This window comes from Macaca mulatta, chromosome 2 (genome assembly GCF_049350105.2).
Source record: "Macaca mulatta isolate MMU2019108-1 chromosome 2, T2T-MMU8v2.0, whole genome shotgun sequence".
Taxonomy (NCBI): domain Eukaryota; kingdom Metazoa; phylum Chordata; class Mammalia; order Primates; family Cercopithecidae; genus Macaca; species Macaca mulatta.
The window spans coordinates 113077772-113101759 of NC_133407.1; the positions used below are offsets into that span (position 1 = coordinate 113077772).

Genomic DNA, 23988 nt, shown 5'->3' on the forward strand with positions numbered 1-23988 from the left:
CGTCTCTACTAAAAAATACAAAAAACTAGCCGGGCGAGATGGCGGGCGCCTGTAGTCCCAGCTACTCGGGAGGCTGAGGCAGGAGAATGGCGTAAACCCGGGAGGCGGAGCTTGCGGTGAGCTGAGATCCGGCCACTGCACTCCAGCCCGGGCGACAGAGCGAGACTCCGTCTCAAAAAAAAAAAAAAAAAAAAAAGAATTTTCGTAGCAGTGGCCTCAACTAGGACACATATGCCAAGGGGTTGAGGGATAGGGGAGGGACAAGGCAGAACATATGGAAATTTCTATTTACATTTATTGTCTATCCATCTTTTAAAACTTTTCTATTTGGGGAGGTGGGTTTTATAAAAAATAAGCATTTATATAATTGGTAGATGAATATTCACATGTTGGAGATGCTGAAACATGTTTTATTGATAGAGGCACATGATTAAAAAGGCAGGAGGCCACTGACTTGAAGGCTGGGCAGGCCAGGACATGTTTTCTTGTGCAAAAACTGGAATCTTTTTTCTAAGCCTAAACTTTCTAGATTTTCATATCCATTCCTGAGAGAGGAGCTCTAGGACACTGGACCTGGCCCCAGCACCCACTGCTCTGTAGCCTCTGCTGCCTGGGTGCACAGGAACCACTGGGGTAGCCCAGTAGTCCTTCCTGCCCTGGGCCTCAAAGGAGAGGGTCCTCCCACAGCATCTGCCCATCTCTAATTGCCCATTACAGAAAGGTCAGCCATGAATTTATCAAAACCTCTTTTGAAGCTTTGGGGCTTTTCTGTACACTCTGACTTAGAGAAACAGTTTCTTTAAGTTCACTGCCCTCCTGGTGAACAAAGACAGCCGTTTATTAATGGGAAACATTTCTTTCAAATCCTCAACTGAAGGTGGTGGGGGGCATGCTCTGGAATGCTGCCTTGTGGAGCCCAGGTTGGTTTTCCCTCTGGCGCCTGCACTGGCCCCATGCCTGGCTGCTTTTCCTTCTGATCTGAATCAGCCTGGTCAGGCTCTCCTTCCCACTGTGTATCAGGGCAGCCACATCTCTCCTGGTGGTTCTGCCATTATAGATGTCCCTGGTGTCTGAAGCATTTTTTAGTCACTGACGCTTGCTGTCCTCATGCCTTTCTGGGGGCTTCTGACAGAGGGGAGCCTAGCCTCTCACCCGTGCAGTTGGGATTATGTCTCCCAGCAGTGGTCATGGGATGGGACAGGAGGCCACAGGGTACTAAGGATTGGTACGGGAGAGGCTAACTGAATTTGCTCTGTTCCCCTTCTTAGCAGCCCTCCTGTGGCCAGGGTGCTCCTTCCTGCCTTGGCAAACAGCCCTGAGTTAAGATTGTTTCTGATCAACTAATAGCCTTAAATGCTGAAAGGAAGAAAAGCTGGTAGAAATCCGGCTGTTTCTACATTGTTTACCTTTCTTGGCCATCTTAAAAATATATTTGTCCCAATACCTAATGCATATGGGGCCTAAAACCTAGATGACAGGTTGATAGATGCAGCAAACCACCGTGGTACATGTGTACCTATGTAACAAACCTGCACGTTCTGCACATGTGTCCCAGAACTTAAAGTAAAATAAAAAATTATATAGATAATTATATATATATATATCCCTAGATAAGGCATTTCTAGTCTTCCCTGTTTGGCTTCTAGCCACTCCTTCATCTTTCTGCCCTTTCCCTCCTGCACCTGCCTGTCTCCTGTGTGTCCTTTATGGCGGCACCCCTTTCCCCTCCTTGCTTACACACCCTTAAACTGGCCCTCCCCAGCAGTAGGGCTCCCATGGCTGCTGGGAGGAGCACTGGCTTCAAGGGGCCTCTCTGCTGATGAGGCCACATCCACGAGACCAAGTCTTCCTTGTGGGTCCTGCCTGTGGACACCTCCCTCTCTTTTTCCTCATTCCCTTCTTTCTCCTGCCCAGCAGCCATATTTTGGTGGAGACCTTTGTTTGTGTCTCTTAAGAAGAGCCTCCTGGAGGGCTTACCTCTTTCCTCCTGAGGAGGCCTTGGATGGTTGTAGTCACTGTGGCTCCCATGGAACGTGTGTTCAGGTGTATGGCACAGACAGTTATGACCCCTGGAGCTCCTGCCACAGTGGGCCCTCGTGTTCAGCTGGAGAAGGAACTGGCCCTTCCTAAGCTGGACTGGTTTGGGACAGGACTTGGGCATTTATGGTGTGTAGCCCTCATGGGTGTAGCCTTTCTTCCTGTGACTTCTTGGCTTTCATATATGTAGATTCATCATGGCAGGGGGCATTGTTGAGTGCTCCTCCTCATGGAAACTTCTATAACCCTGTGGGGTCATTCTCTTTTTTCTCCTTTCTCTGACTTCTCTGGTTCTGACATCTCCTCTACTCCTACCAGCTTTGGTCCTCCCTACAAAGCTTTCTTGGACCACTGCTCTCTGGGTGATTTCTAGCCTGAGAATTGTCTGTGAACAAGACCTATAAGTCTCCCAGATAAAAATATCTACACTTATCTGAATTGAACTGAAGCTGTGACCCATCTCTTAATGTCTCTTACCCCCTACCCCCACCTCAACACAACCAAACCCAAACTTGTGATTTTGTGATTTCACTTCCCATTTCTCACCCACTAATTGACTTCTCTCCTTGGATTCCCCATCTCAATTTAAAGGAACACTTCTCCCTGGAGCCAAAGCCAGAACACCTGCTGCTGTACCTTCCCTTCCTCTTGCCACGCAGACTATTTCCTGGGCCAGTGCCTTATTCTCATTGGTTTCCCTACCTCATCATCTTCTTGAAAAGACCCTAAACATTCCCCTACGTGAAAACCTTACAGGCTCTGTTCATTTTAGCTTTTAGCTTCCCAATTGGCTCAGGTAGTTCAACACACACTATCACATGATTGCTGGGAGCTGTTCTAGGTGCTGGGAGCAGCAAAGACTGACGTCTTCCAAGCTTACCCTGCATAGCTACTCAGACTGAGCATGCTCTGCTGTGCCTCTGAGTCTTCGTGCATGTTGTTGCCTCTGCCTAGCATGCCCTGTCACCTTGGCATGAACAGCCCATCTTTTAAGGCCCAGTTTAAATGTCTTCTCATCCTCAAAGACTTCTGCTTCTGTCCATCACTGGACCAGTGTGTCTTGCAGGGATTTGTTTGCACATCTGTCTCTACTCTAGACCAGAGGCTCTTGGAGGACTGGACTCCTATATGAATCATTTTTTAAAAAAATTATTTTAATTAAATATTAAATGACTGTTTATAAAGAATACAAGAATACTTAAACAACATGTATAAGATGTGAAGAATAACAATATGAACACCTGTGGACCCACCTTCCATTGAAGAGATATAATTCCTTTATACCATCAATACCTATTATAGGGCCTGGAAGTAATCCAGGGGTCAGTAAATGTGAATGCCTGAATGAATGAACATCTGTTGTTGGAGTCATTTTCTCTATGAGTCTCTCAGCGTTGCTAGTTAAGTCCCAGGTGAATGGTGTCATGGCCCTAGCCCAGCCCCACTCCGTGAGCCCATTCTACTGTTCACACATTGTTCTGGTCATTGTGCATGTCCTTATTGAGTGTCCACTCAATGCCAAGCGTGGCGCTGGGTCCTAAGGATATAGTGGGGAGCAAAATGGTGAAACCTCTTCCCAGGGAGCTTCCATGTAAGCAGCTCTTCAGAAAAAATAATCCAAAGAACCCAAACTGCAGTGTTTTCTACCCCCTCTACAGCTACATGGTGTTCCCCTGAAAGGCAGTGTGGGACATGGTTAAGGACATGGACTGGTGACCTAGATTTTGGAATCCCAGCTCCACCATTTGCAAGTCATGATGGCTTTGCATGTTACTTAACTTTTATGTATGGCAGTTTTCTCATCTGTAAAATGGGCAAAATAGATGCTATTCAGTGAATTTGCTGTGAGGCTTAATGCAGTTACTATGTGACAGGTGGCTCATGGTGAGGGCTCGGTCAGCATTACCACAATTATTGTCAGCAGAGCCTTCTATGGTATGGCTGGGGGTGTAGCCAACTGCTGTGGGGAGGAACTTTAGGTATTATTCCTGAAGTTCTCTCCTGCATGAAGTCAGACCCAGAGAAGGGCCGAGTGCCATGCCAGGCACTTGCCGTGTTTCCTCAGCTTTAAAACTTTGGGGCCACATTTTACTACTCTGAGTCATTTAGTGCCTACAGTCAACCCATTCAGGAAATACATATCGAGTATCCAGTTTGTGCCAGGCACTGTGGTAGGCCCTGGGACACAGCTGTGAGGAAAGCACACGCAGGCCGTGCCCACACAGAACTGGCAGTTTAATTCAGGGATCCCAGAGGATATACAAAAGCAATAAATTTGTTATATGATGGGTCAGAAGGTGCTCAGTGCCACAGAGAACAAAGAGGCAGGGGAGACAAGTGCAGTTTTAAATACAGTCAGGTTAAGTGTCCCTGAAAGTATGCCACCAGAGCAAAGACTTGAGAGGGAGCAAGCGTCTGCAGAAAAAACAGCAAATCTGAGGCGGGCAGATCACAAGGTCAGGAGTTCAAGACCAGCCTGGCCAATATGGTTAAACCTTGTGTCTACTAAAAATACAAAAATTAACTGGGCGTGGTGGCTCATGCCTGTAGTCCCAGCTACTTGGGAGACTGAGACAGAAGAATCTCTTGAACCCAGGAGGGGGAGGTTGCTGTGAGTTGAGATCGTGGCACTGCACTCCAGCCTGGGTGACAGAGTGAGACTCTGTCTCAAAAACAAAACAAAACAAAACAAAAAAAAAGAAAAAAGAAGAAGAAGAAAGAACAGCAAATCCAATGGCCAAATACACATGTCAGGAGTGGGCCTGGCATAAGGGAAGTGGAGTCGGGGAGAGGGTAATCAGAGAGGAGGCCAGAGGGAAAGGGGCTAAATCTCATGGGGCCTTGTGGGCCATTGTAAGACTTTTGGCTTTTCTTTTGGGAGGTAAAGGAAGCCAGTGCAGGGCTTAAGCAAAGTAGAGAAGTCAAGCAAAGCCTGACTCGTGTATTTAAAGCCTTATCGCGGGACTGGGCGTGGTGGCTCATGCCTGTAATCCCAGCACTTTGGGAGGCCGAGGTGGGTGGATCACTTCAGGTCAGGAGTTCGAGACCAGCCTGGCCAACATGGCAAAACTCTGACTCTACTAAAAATACAAAAAATTAGCCAAGTGTGCTGGTGTGCACCTGTAGTCCCAGCTACGTTGCAGTGAGCCGAGACTGCACCACTGCACTCCAGCCTGGGCAATAGAAGGAGACTCTCTCTCACACACACACACACACAAAGCCTTATCCTGGCAACTGAGAATGGCTCAAACCAGGTGGGGTGAGGAGGAGGGTGTAGGTAGTAGTGGCCAGCTTCAGAAACTAACAAGATATACTGCTGGATTGACTTAGGATGAGACAGGAAGGGAGGCAGAGACGGCACCAAGGGGGAGACTAGGAGGCCCACATTTAGGGGCAAGATCAGGGGCTCAGCTTGGGTGTGTCAAGGTGAAGATGCCTACAGGGCATCTCTGTGAAGATGTGGAGTTGGCAGTTAAACAGGTGAAGAGTTCAGAGCAGAGTTCTGGGCCAGAGATAGACATTTAGTGGGTATCAGTGGAAAGTGGATTTAAAGCCCTGAGACTGGGTAAGTCTTGAGACTTAGGGATTGTGAGTACTCACAGAAGCACATTTGTGTAAAGACTGAGCCCTGGGTCTCTCCAGTGTAAGGAGTGGGGTTCTGGGGTTGGCATATGAGGAAGAACCTGCAAAAGAGATTAGAAAAGTGTGGCCAGGCAGGAGGAGGAAATTCAGGAGAAGGTGGTATTCCTGAAGGCAAATAGAGAACTTATCTCAGGAAGGATGGAGTGATCATCTGGGATCAAGTGCTGCTGATGGTCAAATGAGATGAGAAACTGAGATGTGACTGTCGGATTTGACGATGTGGAGGTCCCTACTGACTGTGACCTGAGGAATGTCTGTGGAGTGATGGGCAAAAGCCAGATTGGAGGGGTGGGTTGAGAGGGAGAGAGGAGAGGAGTGGGAGGTAGTGAGTGGAGGCAGTTCTTTTATTATTTATTTTAGAGACAGAGTCTTGCTCTGTCACTCAGGCTGGAGCGTAGTGGCATCGTCCTAGCTCACTGTAACCTTGATCTCCTGGGCTCAAGAGATCCTCCTGCCTCAGTCTCCCAAGTTGGGGTTACAGGTGCAAGTCACCTTGTCAGGCAAGTGGAGATAATTATTTTAAGGAGTTTTGCTGTAAAGAAGAGGAGAGAAATGGGGCAGTAGCTGAAGGAGTAGTGGAGCAAAGTGCTGCTGCTTCTACTTTTTTGTTTTTTAGGATGGGAGAAGCTTGTTTGTATGATAATTGAAATGATCCAATAGAGAGGGGGAAATGGATGATGAAGGAGAGGGGAGAATTTGTGAAGGTGAGAAGTGGGCCTTGGGATCAGGAGGCAGGTGAACACTGGGGGACAGGAATACGGAGGCTGAAGTTGTGCAGGTTTCTTCTGGTGGGTCCAACTTTCTTTGTGAGATGGTGAGCAGGTCATCAGTGGCAGTTAAGAGACAGAAGGAGGTGTTTGGAAGCTTGAAGATCAAGGAGAGGGTATAAGGAAGCATCTAGGAAGACAGGAGAGTACAAAGACCATGGGCATATATTGCGATCTCCAGGTGTCATGATGGCTACCATGAGGCGTGTGGGCACACATCAATGCCAGGAACATTGCCCTCGCATGCAGACTTTGCTGGGTGCAGAAGACATTGTTTGTTTATTCACTGTCACCACGGCTGAGTTTAGAACCCTAATCTTCATAAAAAATGTCACTGTGATACAACATTGATTTAAAAAGTCGCTGTGTATATAGATTGCCTGCTACTTATTGGGCAACACAAATACAATAGAAGTGGCTACATTTCTCAGAAGGCTTGCGCAGTCTGGAGAGGGGTGGGGGCCACAGCCCATTCACATGTTTATAAAAGGCTCTCAATGTCTTCTGATTTGCTTTCAAGGGCTGCCTTTAAACTCCAGTCCCAAATAATTTAAGTAAAAAATGAAACTTAATTTGGACAAGTGGGAAATATTTCTTTAGGATACCTAGAAATTAGTATACTGAAAGGGCTCAGAGAAGCCCAGGTTCCCAATGTGGGCCACAGATGCTATGGCCACCACCATGCTAGGCTTCATAGCTGGTGGCAAAGATGGCCCTGAGGGGTTGGACTCAAACTCTGGTTGTCTTGCTGAAGAAGAAATTGGTGGGTCTGTGACTGGATGATTAGGTCTATGCTATTGATGGCTGATGACAGGAATGTTAAACACTGTAATAGTGTTTCTTTTTTTTTTTTTTTTTTTTTTTGAGGCGGAGTCTTCACTCTGTCGCCCAGGCTGGAGTACAGTGGCGCGATCTCGGCTCCCGGGTTCGCGCCATTCTCCTGCCTCAGCCTCCCGAGTAGCTGGGACTACAGGCGCCCGCCACCGCGCCCGGCTAATTTTTTGTATTTTAGTAGAGACGGGGTTTCACTGTGTTAGCCAGGATGGTCTCGATCTCCTGACCTCATGATCCGCCCGCCTCGGCCTCCCAAAGTGCAGGGATTACAGGCGTGAGCCACCGCGCCCGGCCTAGTGTTTCTTTTTTTTAGGAGAGTCTTTATTAGATCAAGGATATGTTTCTCTACCTGCCAGTTCCTCAGAAGGGAGGAAGGACTGCAAAGTATCTTGGGGTCAGTGTCCCCAGGCGGGCTCCTCATCTTCCCCCTGAAATGACTTGTCCTAAGATACCCTACCAGTTGGCTCTTAACTCTTTGGCAAGCAGATGGCCTTCAGATGGGGGCAGCAAACTTAGAATCTTCTCCTGTCAGTCAGACCCTGGGGCACTGAGGCAGAAGCTACCAGGGCAGTCTCCTGCACAGGCTAGGCCTCCACACTGCTCTCAGCAAGTCAGCCCTGTTTCCTGAGTGCCGGCATTCACCCCAATGAGTACAGACTAAAGCAGGAAGAGAATTTCAGGGAAGCAGTATAAAGCATTGCCTTTGGCTTTTTGTGCTCATCCTCTTTCAAACTAGAAAAGAGGAAAATTGCAGAGATGAACTTAAGTTGGGTCAAAGGAGAAGGAATATATGATTGACTTTTAGCCTGACAATTTGCTTTCTACCTCATGGAACTACCCAACACTCCTGGCTCCTCTGCAGCCAGATTGGGATGGAGGTGAGGGTTAGATGCATTGGATCTCACTCAGTGGTTCCTCAAGGCTGGATCCTGGAACTCCAACCCTACCCAACTTCACACTAGTGGAAAAGTAACACTTTATCCCATCTTGGTAGATTTGGTCTGGCATCAGGCTTGCCAGAGGGCTACCAGAAGGAAGGCTCCTTTGTGTAGAGGCAGGCCCCTGGTACAGGAGATGGCATTAACTAGGCATTGCAGTATCCCCCATCCCCAGCGATCTAGGTTCAGCCTCTGAAGGGGTTCAAGGCAGGATATAACAGATCGGCCAGTATAGTATCTCAGTATAGTAACTTGGGCTCATGTTGGAATCACCTAGGGAAGAAAAAATACTAATGCCAGGGTCCTGCCTCCACAGAATTTTATGTAATTCAATTTTTATATAATTCGGGGTGCAGTCTGGGAGTCAGAATTTTAAAAATCACCCTAGCTATTTCTTTCTTTTTTTTTTTGAAACAGAGTCTCACTCTGTAGCCCAGGCTGGAGTGCAGTGGCACTATCTCGGCTCACTGCAAGCTCCACCTCCTGGGTTCACGCCATTCTTCTGCCTTAGCCTCCCAACTAGCTGGGACTACAGGCGCCCGCCATCACACTTGGCTAATTTTTTGTATTTTTAGTAGAGACAGGGTTTCACTGTGTTAGCCAGGATGGTCTCGATCTCCTGACCTCTTGATCCGCATGTGCTGGGATTCCAGGCATGAGCCACCGTGCCCGGCCCCCCCTTTTTTTTTTTTTTTTTAAGACCGGGTCTCACTCTCTTGCCCAGGCTGGAGTGCAGTGGCACGATCTTTGCTCACTGCAACCTCTGCCTCCCGAGTTGAAGTGATTCTCCCACCTCAGCCTTCCATGTAGCTGGGATTACAGGTGTCACCACCAAGCCCAGCTAATTTTTGTAATTTTAGTAGAGACGGAGTTTCACCATGTTGGCCAGGCTGGTCTTGAACTCCTGACCTCAAGTGATCTGCCTACCTCGGCCTCCCAAAATGCTGGGATTACAGGCTTGAGCCACCATACCTGGCCCATCCAGGTATTTCTAATGTGTAGGTTTAGAATCTTGGTATTCAAAGCATGGGCCTCAGACCAGAGTACTGGCATCACCTTAGAGCTTCTTACAATGCAGACCCTACTCAGATCTACTGAATCAGAGTCTGTACTTTATCAGAATGTGAGAGGACATGTTCTGATCCTGCCTCATGCCCTGGTGCCAAGGGTTCAAGTTGGAGATGCTTGTCAAGGCTCAGCACAGGACACAGCAAATGAGGGCTATGATGATTCTTCTGGGCAGGAGGAGGAGGGTAGTGATGGGGCTTGGCAGGGTCACCTAGCTTGGTAGAGACCTCTGCAAGCTGATTGTTTAAGGTGTATCTCTAACAGTCATTTTCAATGTCATTTCAGCACTTCCCGGAGACTGGACCCCAAGGAATCCCTGGGTAGCCAGAGAGCAGCTTCCCCAACTCCGAAACAAGCTTCTGCTACCACTCCTGGCCAAGAGAGCCCCCGGGAGACAAGGGCACAGGGACCAGCAGGCCAGGAGGCTGATGGTCCCCGCAGGACACTGCAGGTAGACAGCAGGACACAGAGATCAGGGCGGTCCCCCTCAGTGTCACCGGACAGAGGCAGCACCCCTACATCACCCTACTCCGTCCCTCAGATCGCTCCCCTTCCCAGCAGCACACTATGTCCCATATGCAAGACTTCGGACCTCACGTCGACCCCCAGCCAGCCAAACTTCAACACCTGCACCCAGTGTCACAACAAGGTCTGCAACCAGTGTGGGTTCAACCCCAACCCTCATCTCACCCAGGTAACCACCTCTGCGCCGGCTCCCCACTCACCTGCCACCTCATTAGCATGCCTCCCCTGGTTTCCTTCCCCTCTTTCACCAACTCTCTTTTCCTGGTCGTTTCCCTTGATCACCAGCATCTGTGTCCTCCTGCAGGGATGTGTCCTGGTTCCAAGATGTGGCAGCAAAGAACAGGGCCTGGTCCCAGATCTCCCAAGGGATTTCTGCATCCCCTGAAAGCTTGGGCAGAGTCTGAGAGTAGAAGATACTTTCTAACCTGGTCCAAGTTTGGTCTGGAAAAATGGCCTTCGAGAGGACCAAATTGTTCTTATGAACAATTTTTCCCAATGGAACTTATTTGGAGTGGGCCATGAGCAGCTATAGGATACAGAGGGAGGCAAATTTCCCTGATCTAGGCCAGAAGGCCTCTCTCTTTGACAACAGTCTCTAGAGGGGGATGCTGGTGAGGGGAGAAAGGTTTCATGGGAGGCAGGAAACTGCTCTGGGAAGCACCTCCTCTGGGCTTTAGTTCTAGTCAGCTGGGGACCTGAGGTGGTGGGGCAGCTACCCCATCCCTAAAGAAATGACCTTAGGGTAAAGAACCAGGCTGGGAACCAAGCATTCACCAAGGATGACAGTGTCCCACACTCGCCAAGAAGCCACTGTAAGACCATTTCTGTGAGTTTGGCTTCTTTTTCACCCAAGAGGACAAGAGGACTCTGGGTCCACAGCCCCAGCCTGGCTTTGTTCAGGATGCTTTCAATGACTGTGGGATGTCTCACCAAGTGAATCGGGGCCGTCGCTTTAAAATGAACAGAGTAGGTCTGCTGATTTCCTCCTACTCCTCTGGGAGTGGAAGCCTCTGTTTCTCCCCATAAGGATCTGTCTTTGGATAGAATGGAGAGAGGCTGGCTGTAGGCACGGGCATGGCTGCCTCTGGAATTAACAGCAGCTGGAGCTGTTTGGACCATGTGGGAGGGGGCTGAGTGAGAATAATTGTTCACAGGTCAGGGTCTATATATGCCATGAGGTGCTGTGGGTGTGGGATGTGTGGTTTGTGAGAGGTAAGTGTGAGATTCTGAGGAAGGAGCTTTCGGTGTGGGGAGATGACTCAGTGCCTTTGGAGTCGCTCCTGGAGTGTGGAGGCTTCCTGAGGAGGCGTGCACGCTCGTGATTATTGCATCTGTGATTAGAAACAGGCCATCCTGCACTGTTCAGTTAGGTAAGCGCTTGCTGTTCAGAATTTAGAACAATACGATTAAGGCCAGGGAAGCTCACCTGTGTGTTTCTGCCAGTGAGAAGCCAGAAGCCCCTCACAGGAACAGGGAGGCTTGGCAGGTGGACTGTACCACTATGGGAAAACCCCCTCCTTATGCTGGCCTTGCCCCTCTGGGTTCCAGCTCCCTTGAGATGCACTGCAGCACCTGGACAACTCCGGGTGAGGTGGGTGGGGATAAGGAAGAGTCACACATGGTGGCTCCAGGCTCCTGGTGGGCATCCCATTCCTCACCAAACCATGGCCCCTGTCTGTAGGCTGTCCAAGCCCAGGACCTTCAGTGAGGTGGGAAGGGAGCCAGTCTTTGACTGTGCCTGGAAAAACAGCAGAGTAGGAAGACCTTGGAGACACTCAGTTCATCTGCCTCATTGTGCTGGGAGGAAGCTGAGGCTCAGGGCCAGCTCAGGAGAAGATGGGGCCTCACACTTACTGCAGATCCATAGTGTTTTGTGAGGGGTGGATCTCAGCCAAATACTTCAAACAAATGCTGGGCCGGACAAATGAAATGTTTCTTTACTATGAGATTCCTTAGGACTTTCAGTGTCCTGAGGGGTACCACAGAGTTCCAGGACAGGACCGTGGTTGGCAGCCTTTCCCAGACTTGCTTTCACAGAACATCTTAGGAGCTGCTGTTCCATGGCACCCAGTTTGGGAATTGCTGACCTGGTCCCTTCTCCAAGTTCACACATTGTGAATACCCTTTTGTGCTGGGATTTTCAGGTAGAACCTTCACTTCTCCAGAGTTGGCTTTCAGTGTTGTTCTTGTCAAGGAAAAATAATCCTTGGCACATCTTCCCGAGGGGTGGCAAAGCATAATTCTTGAACCAGTGCAGTTGTTCTTTGTCACTTTGCTAAGAGCAGGTTCACCTTCCTGGTCATGCTTCCATGTGATGAGAAAACAGGTTTGCAGGCTTTGCTCACACACCTGCTGTTAGATCTGTTCTAGTCAGACTACATCTGTCCTGGCCACTTCTAACTTGATGTTATGTCAGCCAAGAAGGCTGGGAGTGCCCTGGTGTCTGTGGGCTGAACTCCTGCCTGGTCTGAAGTTCTGGGCATGTGTAAGGGGCTGGTTCTGAAGTTAGGTGTCTGGGTGACAGGGGGTCAGAGAGAGTGACTTTTTCCAGGAAACTCAGCTATAGCACTCACTTTCTTTTTCAGTTCCTCACTTCCCAGGAGTGGCCCAATCAGAGTAGAAAAAGATAGGGGTACTGCCAGACCCAGCGCAGATGCACTGCAGACCCTGGCCACTGGAGAGTGTCCTGGGGACCCTGTGTGGACTGGGGAGTGTGCCTGGAGCTGCTAGTGTAGTCACTCTGAGCCTGGTTGAGGAGGTCCGGCAGCCTGGGTGCTGTGTCCAGGGCATGTCAGCAGGATGCATTGTTCCTCAACTTTCCAGTGGACAGAGGGATATAGCAGTCCCAGAGAAGGACGTGGGCCACACAAGTGACATGGAGGCTTTCAGGGCCTCTCCAAGACCACTAGTGAAACTGCTTGGAACTTTGAAATGTGACCACAGATAATGGAACTTTGTTCATGTGTGTCACTAATAGAGACTCACTGGCTGGTGTGGAACTCAAGCTGCTGCATAGATCTGGAGTGTGATTGAACAGTTGTGCCTAATGGCTGCATGAGGACAAATGCACAGAAAGGAGGGAAAGAACTTGGCCCCACTGGGCAGTGGTCACCAGGACTTGGTGTTTTTGTTTTTGTGTATGATGGCATCAGTCAGAGTTATTACTTTAGCTGAGTACTTCAGAAACAGCAGACCAGGTCTGGAGATGGGAATCACACACAGTTAGCCCCATTTGGCTAGAAGCAGTGTCTGAGATCTGGAATCACTGTTTTTCTGGCCAGCGGACCCAAGTTTCCCCTATCAGCCCTAGGCTGCTGGAGAGCTACTACACTCACACAGACTGACATGGTACTCACCATTCTGCCCATCCAACAGAGAGGAGGAAGCCTGCGCATGTAGTTTGGTGGGTTTCTGAGAGCCTGGAGCATGTTGAGACTGCATGGAAACTGGGGAAGGAGCTCAGAGCACAGTCCCTGTTTACAGATGAGGAGACTGAGTCTTAGAAAGTCTTGGCTTATTCTGGGTTATTCTGGAGCAAAAGAGCTGTGGACCTAGACCAGTGGCTTGGTCTCCAGCTTTCCCCCAGGGATATGCAGCCTCATTTTCCCCATTCATAGTCCATTTTGCTCAGGCTGAAGCTGGTTCAGAACAAATAGGGCAGTCCCAGATACTCTTCTTGGTGGGGGCCATTTCTTTCCGGATTTCCCCAGTCCTGGTAGCTCAGGGTAAGTGAGTAATCTAACCTGTCCGAAACCACAGAGAAAGACTGGGTGTTTCTGTTTGAGGCCTCAACATTTCTCACCACTCACAAGAGATCCTCCCTCTGACAATGCACTGATGCCAGGGGGCCAGAGGTGTTAGCATTCAGTCCTCACTGATGAGGAGAAGGCAGGAAGACCATTCTCCTTTTCTCTCTATAGATGTGGGGTTTTAGACAAGTACTTGAATTTCTTGAATGTCAGATTTCTCTGAAGGAAAAGCAGGAATCCAGGGATTGGCGTCAGTGGCTTTTCTAATGCCCATGCCTGCTCAGGCCTGTGAGTTCACCTCTCCATTCTTTAGTGACTTACATGTAGGCCCGCCACCCCTTTCTGCACCAGAAGGGTGGCCCGTGTTGCCCTTGTTGGGCTTCTATTCCAACAGCTGGGAGTGGGAGACAAGGCATGGGCCTGAGCCTGCTAAGTAGAAGATGGGAAGGTGCAGTTGGGGTGGGCAGTGGGAATGGGAGTGAGTTGCTGGAGAATATGAACCATGGCCTGGAGCAGGCACAGCCTGCTTCTATAGGCCTCTCAGGGGCTTCCATGCCCCACTCAGAGCAGCCCCAGAAGCACATCCTAGCCTGGAGCTCCTCCAGATGCCAGTCTGTCCTCATCCTCAGAGCGGCATCCCAGGAGTGAGTGTGGTACAGAGGCCGCGTTGCCTGCATGCCCGAGCCTCCAGTCTGATCAGCTGAATCCTCCCAGAGCACCATCTAGAGTGAAGGGGCCCACCCTCTGCCCCTGTGGGGAGCAGCAGGGCTGCCACCCCATCCCCAGCCTTCCAGGCCAAGGTGGTCCATCTGCCTCCCACCACCCTTGCTCTAGTCAGAATTACTTATAAGCCTCTCTAGGAAAACTACAGAGGAGTAAGCGTGGTCTTCCCTCACCCATTCCAAGGTCTGGACTTTGCTGAGGCCAAGCCAAGGATGTTTAACCCATACCATCCCCTATTGCTACCCAATGGCAAGCCATGAGCCTATGCAGTTTCCCAGAGTGGGCGGCGTGGAGAAGGGAGGGAGAAAATGCAGGGGCTCTGAGCCTCTCTCTCTCCTGCCTGCATCCCACTGCTTTCCGGCAAGGGCCAGGGCACCAGATGGCTCGGGGGTGGTGCTGTGAGTTCAGCACAGATCCCTTTGCTGCAGCCAGCAGCCTTGTCTCATTCCCTCTGCTCCCTTCTGGCCACACTGCTGCCTGGGCCAGAGAGGAATGAGGAGCAGGTTTCAGGATATGGGACCATTGTACTGAGGGGAAGTAAAGGTGTCTTCCTCTTTCCTGGGCCTAGGGGTGTGTCTGCCCAGCCTTCCAGTGCTCACCTCCAAACAAAATGGAAGTGGACCTCTAGGTGGTAGGCTCTCCAGGAGGCCTTTCTCCCACCAAATAGCTAGTCCTTGGGCAATTTGCTTTAGAGTAGCCACTTTGACCTAAACAGTCTCCAAGTCAATAGAGAAATGCTCTCCAAACTTCAGTCACTCTGGAGCAGCCAGCCCTGTTGCTTAGTGCATGCCCCGAGGTGGTCCATGTTCCCAGAAGACAGGACCTTTGGCCTACTTACTTGCTTGGAACATGCAGGGTGGAGGCCAGAGCCACTGGGGCCATGAGGAGACAACAGGCATGGAATTCTACCTTTTAGTTATGGAAGAGGGCCATAAGTTAAGCTAAGAATGAATGTAAAATTAATTCAGATCTGAAAATATGAAATTTTACTCCTAAAACACTTGTTTTCATATCTAAGGGCAAAGGAAACAGAATAAAAAGAACATGCAGTAAAAATGGTAGAGAAAAAGAGAAATCCATAAATAAAGTAGGAGTGGGAAGAAGTGGAAGAAGGCACAAGAAGGGGAGGCAGGAAAAGGAGGTGATGGAAAGAGAGCCAGAGGCAGGAAGAGGCAGGGAACAGGAAATCTTGGTAAAGTTCCCAGTTGCTGGCTAGTAACCTGTTGGTTTTGCTGCTTCCACTCTTTATTTTGCTCAGCCTTTGGCCTGGACAGGCATGCTTAACCTACTGAGTCAGAGGGTAGCCCTCTCCCTTCTTCCTGTCCTTGCCTCCCTTCACAGTGCTTTTCAGTCCTACTGATAGTCGGGAACTGTCCCAGACACTGGAGAAACAGGTAGAAATGAAGCAGATGTGTTGCTCAGCTCTGTGAAGCCTTCAGGCCAGTGCAGGAGGCACCACTGCCACCAAGAACCACACAAGCAAACACACAATCACATCTGGGGTCAAGGAGGGGAAGGTTGTGGGGGGTGCTGTTGGTACGATGCTGAGACAAGATTCCTGGAAGTAGCTGGGCATGGTGGCTCACACCTGTAATCCCAACACTTTGAGCAGCCAAGATGGGCAAATCGCTTGAGCCCGGGAGTTCAAGACTAGTGTGGGCAACAACATGGCAAAACCCCATCTCTATAGTATTTGGGAGGCTGAGATGAGAAGATCACTTGAACCTGGGAAGGTCTAGGCTGCATGAGCCAATGATCATGCCACTGCTCTCCAGCCCAGGCGACAGAGTAAGACCCTGTCTCAAAAAAAAAGAAAAAAAAATTATTGGGGGCTTCTCCAAAGAGTGAGCATTAGGCTGTAGAATGTTAGAACTGCTAGACAGGAGGCAGTTGGAAAAGAGGAGGCCTGAGGGGAGGTGCTTGGTCCATGTGAGGGCTTGGGAGCAAAGGTCCAGGACAGCTGTACCACAGGACAGGACCAGAAGGCATGCAGGTCCTGCTGGCTTGCTGGGGTCTCCTGATGCACTCCCACGGTTTGGGAAGGTGGAAGTAGGAAGGTCAGATGTGTGTTTAAAACACCCCTCTGGGCCGGGCGCGGTGGCTCAAGCCTGTAATCCCAGCACTTTGGGAGGCCGAGATGGGTGGATCACAAGGTCAGGAGATCGAGACCATCCTGGCTAACACGGTGAAACCCCGTCTCTACTAAAAAATACAAAAAACTAGCCAGGCGAGGTGGCGGGCGCCTGTAGTCCCAGCTACTCGGGAGGCTGAGGCAGGAGAATGGCTTGAACCTGGGAGGCGGAGCTTGCAGTGAGCTGAGATCCGGCCACTGCACTCCAGCCTGGGTGACAGAGCCAGACTCCGTCTCAAAAAACAAAACAAAACAAAAAAACACCCCTCTGATGCAATCTCAAGGGCCCTTCAAATAGCCAAAACAATTGTGAAAAAGAAGAAGAAAGCTGAAGAACTCACATTTCCTGATTTCAAAACTTACTACAAAGTTACAGTAATAAAAACAGTATGGTACTGGCATAAAGAGAGACATGTAGACCAATGGAGTAGAATACATAGCCCAGAAATAAACCCTCACATATATGGTCAGATGATTTTTGGTAAGAGTGCCAAGACCATTCAGTAGGGAAAGAACAATCTTTCAACAAATGGTGTTGGGAAAACTGGATATCTACATGCAAAAAAATGAAGTTGGACCTTTTCCTTACATCATATACAAAAATTAACTCAAAATAGATCGAATACCTAAACATAAAAGCTAAAACTATAAAACTCTTAGAAGACAACATAGGGGATAAGCTTCACAACGTTGGATTTGGCAGTGATTTCTTGGATATGACACCAACAGCACAGGCAACAAAAGAAAAAATAGACAAAATAGACTTCATGAAAATTTTAAAATTTTTTACAGCTGAAGGCACTATCAACAGAGTAAAAAGGCAACCCACAGAATGGGAAAAAATACTTGCTAATTATGTACTTGATAAGGGATCGATATCCAGAATATACGGAGAAGTCCTACAACTCAACAACAAAAATAAACAAACTAACAAAAATCCAATTAAAAGTGGGCAAAGAGGCCAGACACAGTGGCTCACGCCTGTAATCCCAGGACTTTGGGAGGCTGAGGCAGGTGGATCGCCTGAGCTCAGGAGTTTGAGACCAGCTTGAGCAACACGGCGAAGCCCCATCTCTACTAAAAATACAAACATTAGCTGGGCATGGTGGTGGGCACCTGTGGTCCCAGCTACTCAGGTGGCTGAGGCAGGAGAATTGCTTGAGCCCAGGAGGCAGAGGTTGCAGTGAATCAAGATTGCACTACTGGGTGGCAGAGCCAGACTGTGTCTAAAAAAAAAAGGGCATGGGGCAAAGAGGAGTCAGGTGTGGTGACACACACCTGTAGTCCCAGCTACTTTAGAGGCTAAGGCAGGAGGACATCTTGAGCCTAGGAGTTTGAGACCAGCCTAGGCAGATAGCTAGACCCTGTCTCTGAAAACCAAAATGGGCACAGGACTTGAAGAAACATTTCTCCAAGGAAGATATACAAATGGTCAATAACCTCCCAAAAGATACTCAACATAGGTTGGCTGTGGTGGCTCATGCCTGTAATCCCAGCACTTTGGGTGGCCGAGGCGGGTGGATCACCTGAGGTCAGGAGTTTGAGACTGGCCAACAAGGTGAAACTCCATCTCTACTAAAAATACAAAAAGTTAGCTGGGTGTGGTGGTGGGCACCTGTAATCCCAGTTGCTCAGGAGGCTGAGGCAAGGAGAATCGCTTGAACCCAGGAGGCGGAGGTTGCAGTGAGCTGAGATCACACCGCTGCACTCTAGCCTGGGCAACTGAGTGAGACTCTGTCTCAAAAAAAAAAAAAAAAAAAGAAAAAGAAAAAAAGAAAATATACTCAACATGACTAATCATTAGAGAAATTCAAATTGAAACTACAATGAGATACCATTTCATACTTGTTAAGGATGGCTGCTATAAAAAAAACCCAGAAAATAAATGTTGGCAAGAATGTGGAGAAATTGGAACCCTTGTGCACTGTTTTTGGGAATGTAAAATGGTACAGCCACTCTGGAAAACAGTATGGCAGTTCCTCAAAAAATTATAAATAGAATTACCATATGATCCAACAATTCCACTTCTGGGTGTACACTCAAATGAATTGAAAGGAAGGTCTTGAAGAGATATTTGTACACCCATGTTCATAGCAGCATTTTTCACAATAGCTAAAATGTGAAAACAACCAACAGCCCATTGACAAATGAACAAATAAGCAAAAAATATATATATAGATACATACACACAATGGAATATCACTCTGCCTTAAAAGAGGAAGGACAATCTGACACATGATACAACATAGACGAACCTTAAGGACATTATGCTAAGTGAAATAAGCCAGTCACAAAAAGACAAATATGAGGTAGTCAGAGTAGTCAAAGTCACAGAGACAGAAAGTAGAATGGTAGTTGTCAAGAGCTGGAGGAACAGGGAGCCGGGTGCGGTGGCTCACGCCTGTAATCCCAGCACTTTGGGAGGCTGAGGCGGGCGGATCAGAAGGTCAGGAGATTGAGACCAGCTTGGCCAACATGGTGAAACCTCATCTCTACTAAAATACAAAAAAAATTAGCCGGGCATGGGCCACCATGTAGTCCCAGCTACTTGGGAGGCTGAGGCAGGGGAATTGCTTGAACCTGGGAGGTGGAGGTTGCAGTGAGCTGAGATAGTGCCACTGCACTCCAGCCTGGTAACAGAGCAAGACTCTACCTCAGGAAAAAAAAAAAAAAAAAAAAAAAGAGCTGGAGGAATGGGGAGTTTCATGGGCACAGTTTCAGATTTACAGGATGGAAAGAATTACAAAGATGAATGGTGGTGATGGTTGCACAGCATTATGAATATATTACCACCGACCTGTACACTTAAAAATGGTTAAGGTAGTAAATTTATGTATATTTTACCACAATAAAAACAATGCAAATTTTTGTTTATTTGTTCGTTTGAGACGGAGTCTCGCTCGAGTGCAGTGGCGCAATCTCGGCTCACTGCAACCTCCGCCTCCAGCCTCCCAAGTAGCTGAGATTACAGGCATGTGCCACCACGCCCAGCTAAGTTTTGTATTTTTAGTAGAGATGGGGTTTAACCACATTGGCCAGACTGGTCTCGAAATCCTGACCTCAAGTGATCCACGCACCTCACCCTCCCAAAGTGTGTGAGCCACAGTGTCCGGCCAAAAATAATGCAAATTTTAAAAACCCTCTGGAAATAGAGGTGATGGTTACACATTATGAATTATTAATACCACTGAACTGTATACTTTAAGATGGTTAAAATGGCAATTTTATATTTATTTTAACACACACTGTATATGTATGTGCATATATATACATATACACTAAAACAACACACACACATACACACACATATATATACACCACCATCCCCCACCAGCTGCTATGTGAAGAACAGCCTGTAGGGGTAGCGGGTGGGCGCTGGAAACCAGAGTGGCAGAAGGGGCTGAGGCTGAGGTTGGGGTAGTGGCAATGATGACTGTGAAGAGCCATGAGAGATTCCTGGTGTGTTTGGGTCCCTAAACAGACAGAATTGGATTGGATGTGGAGGGTAAGAGATGGAGACAGGGTATTTTTCTGTTTGGGCCATTACCAAGTTGAAGGTGCCTGACACATCTAAGACCCTGGCATGAAGCAGGCAGGTTGGGATGGAGACTTCTGTTTCATATTCACAAGCATATAATGACATTTAAAGTGCCATAGAAGAGATGTGGACAGAGAGAAGAGGTGCCAGGATCTGGGCTCCCCAGCACTGAGAAGAACCCAGCAAAGGTGGCTGGCAAGGATAAGCAAAGAAGAGTAGAAAGGCCAGCAAGTGGAGGGCCGAGGGATCCAGGAGGGGAGAATATCTGGGCAGTAGTAGGGAGTCAACTGCCAAGAGCCCATCACAGGAGCTCTTGATGCCTTGCTGGGTGGAGCAACACAGAACAACCAGGTCAACAACTCTTTTACTCCCAACATCATGTTATGAACATTTTCAAGCCACAAAGTTGTTGAAAGAATTGTACAAGGAACACCCACAAAGCTACTATCTGGATTTATAATGAACCCCTCCTTTCCTGGCTTTATCACATATCCATTCTACCATCTATTTGTTTTTCTGTCTGTCCATCTATCCATACATCTTTTTGTTGAATGTCAAAGTATATTGCAGTGTGCCAGGCATGGTTGCTCATGCCTGTAATACCAGCACTTTGAGAGGCAAAGGTGGGAAGATTGCTTGACCCCAGGGATTCAAGACCAGCCTGAGTAACATGACAAAACCCTGCCTCTACCAAAAAAATACAAAAATTAGCTGGATGTGGTGGCACCATGCCTGTAGTCCCAGCTACTCGGGAGGCTGAGGTGGGAGGATCACTTGAGCCTGGGAGGTGGAGGTTGTAGTGAGCCGTGATCATGGCGCTGCACTTCAGAACCAGAACCTGTCTCAAAAAAAAAATAAATAAAAGTACATCGCCGATATCAGTATACTTCCCACTAAGCACTTCACCAAGCATATCATTAACTAGAGTTCAGTATTTATTTAAGGTTTCTTTTTTTTTAGGTAAAATTTACATATAATGCAATGTACAGAGGTTAATTATTCCGGTCGGTGAGCTTTGAGAAGCGGTCTGCAGCTCAGCCTCATGTGGGTTGCAGGTCATCTGGAGTGACCATGGGAGTCATTTAGCAGGAGTTTAAGAGGTGAGGGCCAAGGACTTGCAAGCCAGGATAAAGGGGCCTGGAGGGAGGGCAGCAGAAACCAGGAGGGAAAGCCGGGGATGAACCAAAGGGTCCTGGGGATTTTAAGGAGAAGTTGAGGCTAGTCCAAGGGTCCAGCCTCTCCTGGAAAGGGTGACTGGGGACTAAGAGGAGTGTGTATAGGGAAGGTGCAGGGGAGATGGCCGGTCATGGATGGGGTGTGTTACAGGGTGCACTGGATTGTCCTGTTGTTGTGGGGGAGGGGAGGCTGTCCAGAGCAGTGTGGGAGGGGTTGAGAGATATTGAGGGCAGAGAGACACATGTGTCCAGGGATCAGCAAGGGGATGGATCCTCTCCTTTCATGGAGATCCAAGCCAGTGAGGCCTTCTAGCCCCAGGAGCGATTAGTTTCAGCCTCCACTCCCCAGATCCTGACCTCAGGTGCTGGGCAAGTTCCCAAGACCTTCCTCAGGGCTCTGATAGATTGGCACAGGCCTCCCCTGGCTGGTCCAGCTCTGGATCAGTGTGACCCTGCCCACTGGGACCCTGTGGTACCTGCTTCCTAACCCTGAGGTCAGCCAGCTGACAGTAAGATGCTAGATGGGGCAGGCGACATGTCCATTGCTGTACCAGTGTGAATATCCAGGCCAGGCCTAACTCCTTCCCTCTCAGCTGCCACCTTAGCTGCCCTTCTGCACATTGGCCTGTCCTTGTTGTCCAGGGGGCATGGGAAGGTATGTTCCTCCTGCTGAGACCTGGCCAGTGACTCATAACCCAGAAAGGCATATAGTCACACTGGCCAGTGGGGACCTCCCAGGAACCTCTAGATTCCTGCGGAGAGGGCTCCTTTATGAGCTGTTTCTGTGATGTTTCAACTTGTACCAAAATGAAAAGCATGAATGCGGCATCAGGCATGATGTCAGTGCTGAGTGATCTGAAACATTGAATGCCTGCTCTCCCTGGTAGGGCTGGGTCTCTCCACAGGAAGAAGGCTGAGTGACGTCTGTAACCCTCCTTTTCCTTGCTGCTGGGGGAGGTGAGAGGAGGGGAGTGGGAAGAGAACTTGTGACTTCGGGGGGCTCTCAGAGCTTCCTGACAGCCATGGAGGTGACCGTGAGGTAGACTCCACCCTGTGAGCATCCTTTGGGGCCAGATATGGCAAGCAAGTCTGAGTCCCACTCTTGAGGGCTGAGGCACTCTGTGTAGCCAGTGTTCCTGCAGGGAAGATGTAGAAGCTCTTCCCAGAACTGCCCTCCTTGCTCCAGAGCCCAGTGGAGGAATTAGCAGGGAGTGACCATTGCAGACAGATCATAGCTGCTCATTCAACTTAGAGTTCATATAGCCTCCAGCTTGGGCCTCAAGCCTCTGGATCCTTGGCCAGTACCACCTTAGCTGCCCTTCTGCACACTGAATAGTTTGAGTAAGGAAGCAGCTAAGAAAGACTCTTCTCAGGGAGAAAGTCCTCTCAGAGCTACAGAGCCCACAGGGTCCTACCTTTCCAATTCCCTAGCAGACTCATGGCAGAGCAGGTGGCAGTGGCTCCCTGAAAAGCCTGTAGGAAGGCTTCCTGTAGCTTCTGCTTCCCCCACCTCTTAAACCACCTCTTGACCTTGTACTGCACTGAGCCTTCCCATCCTTACTGCCACCTAGGCCCCCGCTGGGCCAGGGTGCACAGGCTTCCATGGAGGTCCCTACCAGTTCTTGGAGATGGAAAGATGGGCTTCTTGCTAGCAAGAAGAGTCAGCTCGATCAAAGCTAATGTCTGGCAGAGCTGTCCACCTTAGGGTAGCCCCAGGAAGGCTCCTGAGACATGAGGCTCATGGCTGGTAGCCTGCACATCTCCTGCCCATGTGCCAGATCAGGATCTTGGAGGTATTAGATAGCAGAACCCTAGCTGAGGCATCTTGTCACACTGGTAAAAGTATAGTCCCTCTGATTCTAGTGGAGAGCCAGCTTGAGAGGGCCTAGGAGCCACAGGGAGCCTTCTGGGTTCAACCTCCTGATGAGGAGGCATCACTGTGTGCAGCTAAGGAAGGCTCTAATTGTACTGGCACTGAGGCCAGGGGAGTCTGCCACAGAACTATTCATGTATACCCAGGCTGGGTGGGCGGGGATAGGGCCTTGCAGTAGGGAGGAAGAGGCTTAGGTTGGGCTCCTCCCAGGAAACTCCTGGGGAGGCAGAGAGGGGGAAGTCTTGCTGGCCTCAGAAAGCTCCCTCAGCCAGTGTCCTCCTTAGGAGGCCTTGCATGCTGGGCCTGAGCCTGGGAGGGGTTGTGGGGAGGGTGCGGTCAAGGTTCCTCACTGTCTGGAAAAGGCTGGATAGAAATAGCTGCACCCATCTGGGCGATGAGTCACTGAGGGGCGTTTCAGCCTTTTCTTGGAGAAATTCTATTTTAGGTGAGATGCCTGTGCCACAGCCTGGATGATGGGGGCTGGGGAAAGGAAAGTTCTGGTGGTGAGTGCAGGAGGTTTGGCATGTGCCTTTGTTCAGCCTGATTCAGAACCCCAGGGAGAGTCACCCCAAAGTCCCAGGATAAGAAGCCTTACCTCCTAAATCCCCTTTCCCAGGAATAAGTCTCACCTCAGGATACGCTGCAGTGCCCAGGTGAATGAGAGCGATGGGACCTTGGGTGTGGGCTGGGCACCCACAGCAAGAACTGAATTTGTGGCTGCCACCCTGGGCCAGAGGCTGAGCTTCCCCTCTGGGGAGTAATCCCCTTCCAGAGTTCCTCTCCGAATGAGTAGAAATGGCCTGCTCTTGGGAACTCCCACTTTGATGGGAATAAGCCTCTCCCTCCCAAGAATGACCTTTCTAAAAAGGTCTTTAGACTGGGTTCAGGGACTGAAATTGTTTTCTCTCTGGCTTTCTCTGCCCAAACATAGACAAATAGACAAAGCTGCCTTGCTTCTTTTTTTTTTTCTTTTCTTTTTTTTTTTTTT

The 23988-nt window shown here is 49.2% G+C and overlaps 1 protein-coding gene across 1 annotated transcript in view; it reads left to right on the top strand.

Moving 5' to 3' along the window:
* The window catches only part of BSN (bassoon presynaptic cytomatrix protein), a 114666-nt gene that overhangs the window by 57694 nt on the left and 32984 nt on the right, over positions 1-23988 (top strand). The window contains exons 2-3 of the mRNA XM_077992567.1: positions 5996-6001; positions 9572-9980. Coding sequence (XP_077848693.1) covers positions 5996-6001; positions 9572-9980 — 415 coding nt within the window. The remainder of the gene's footprint in view (positions 1-5995; positions 6002-9571; positions 9981-23988) is intronic.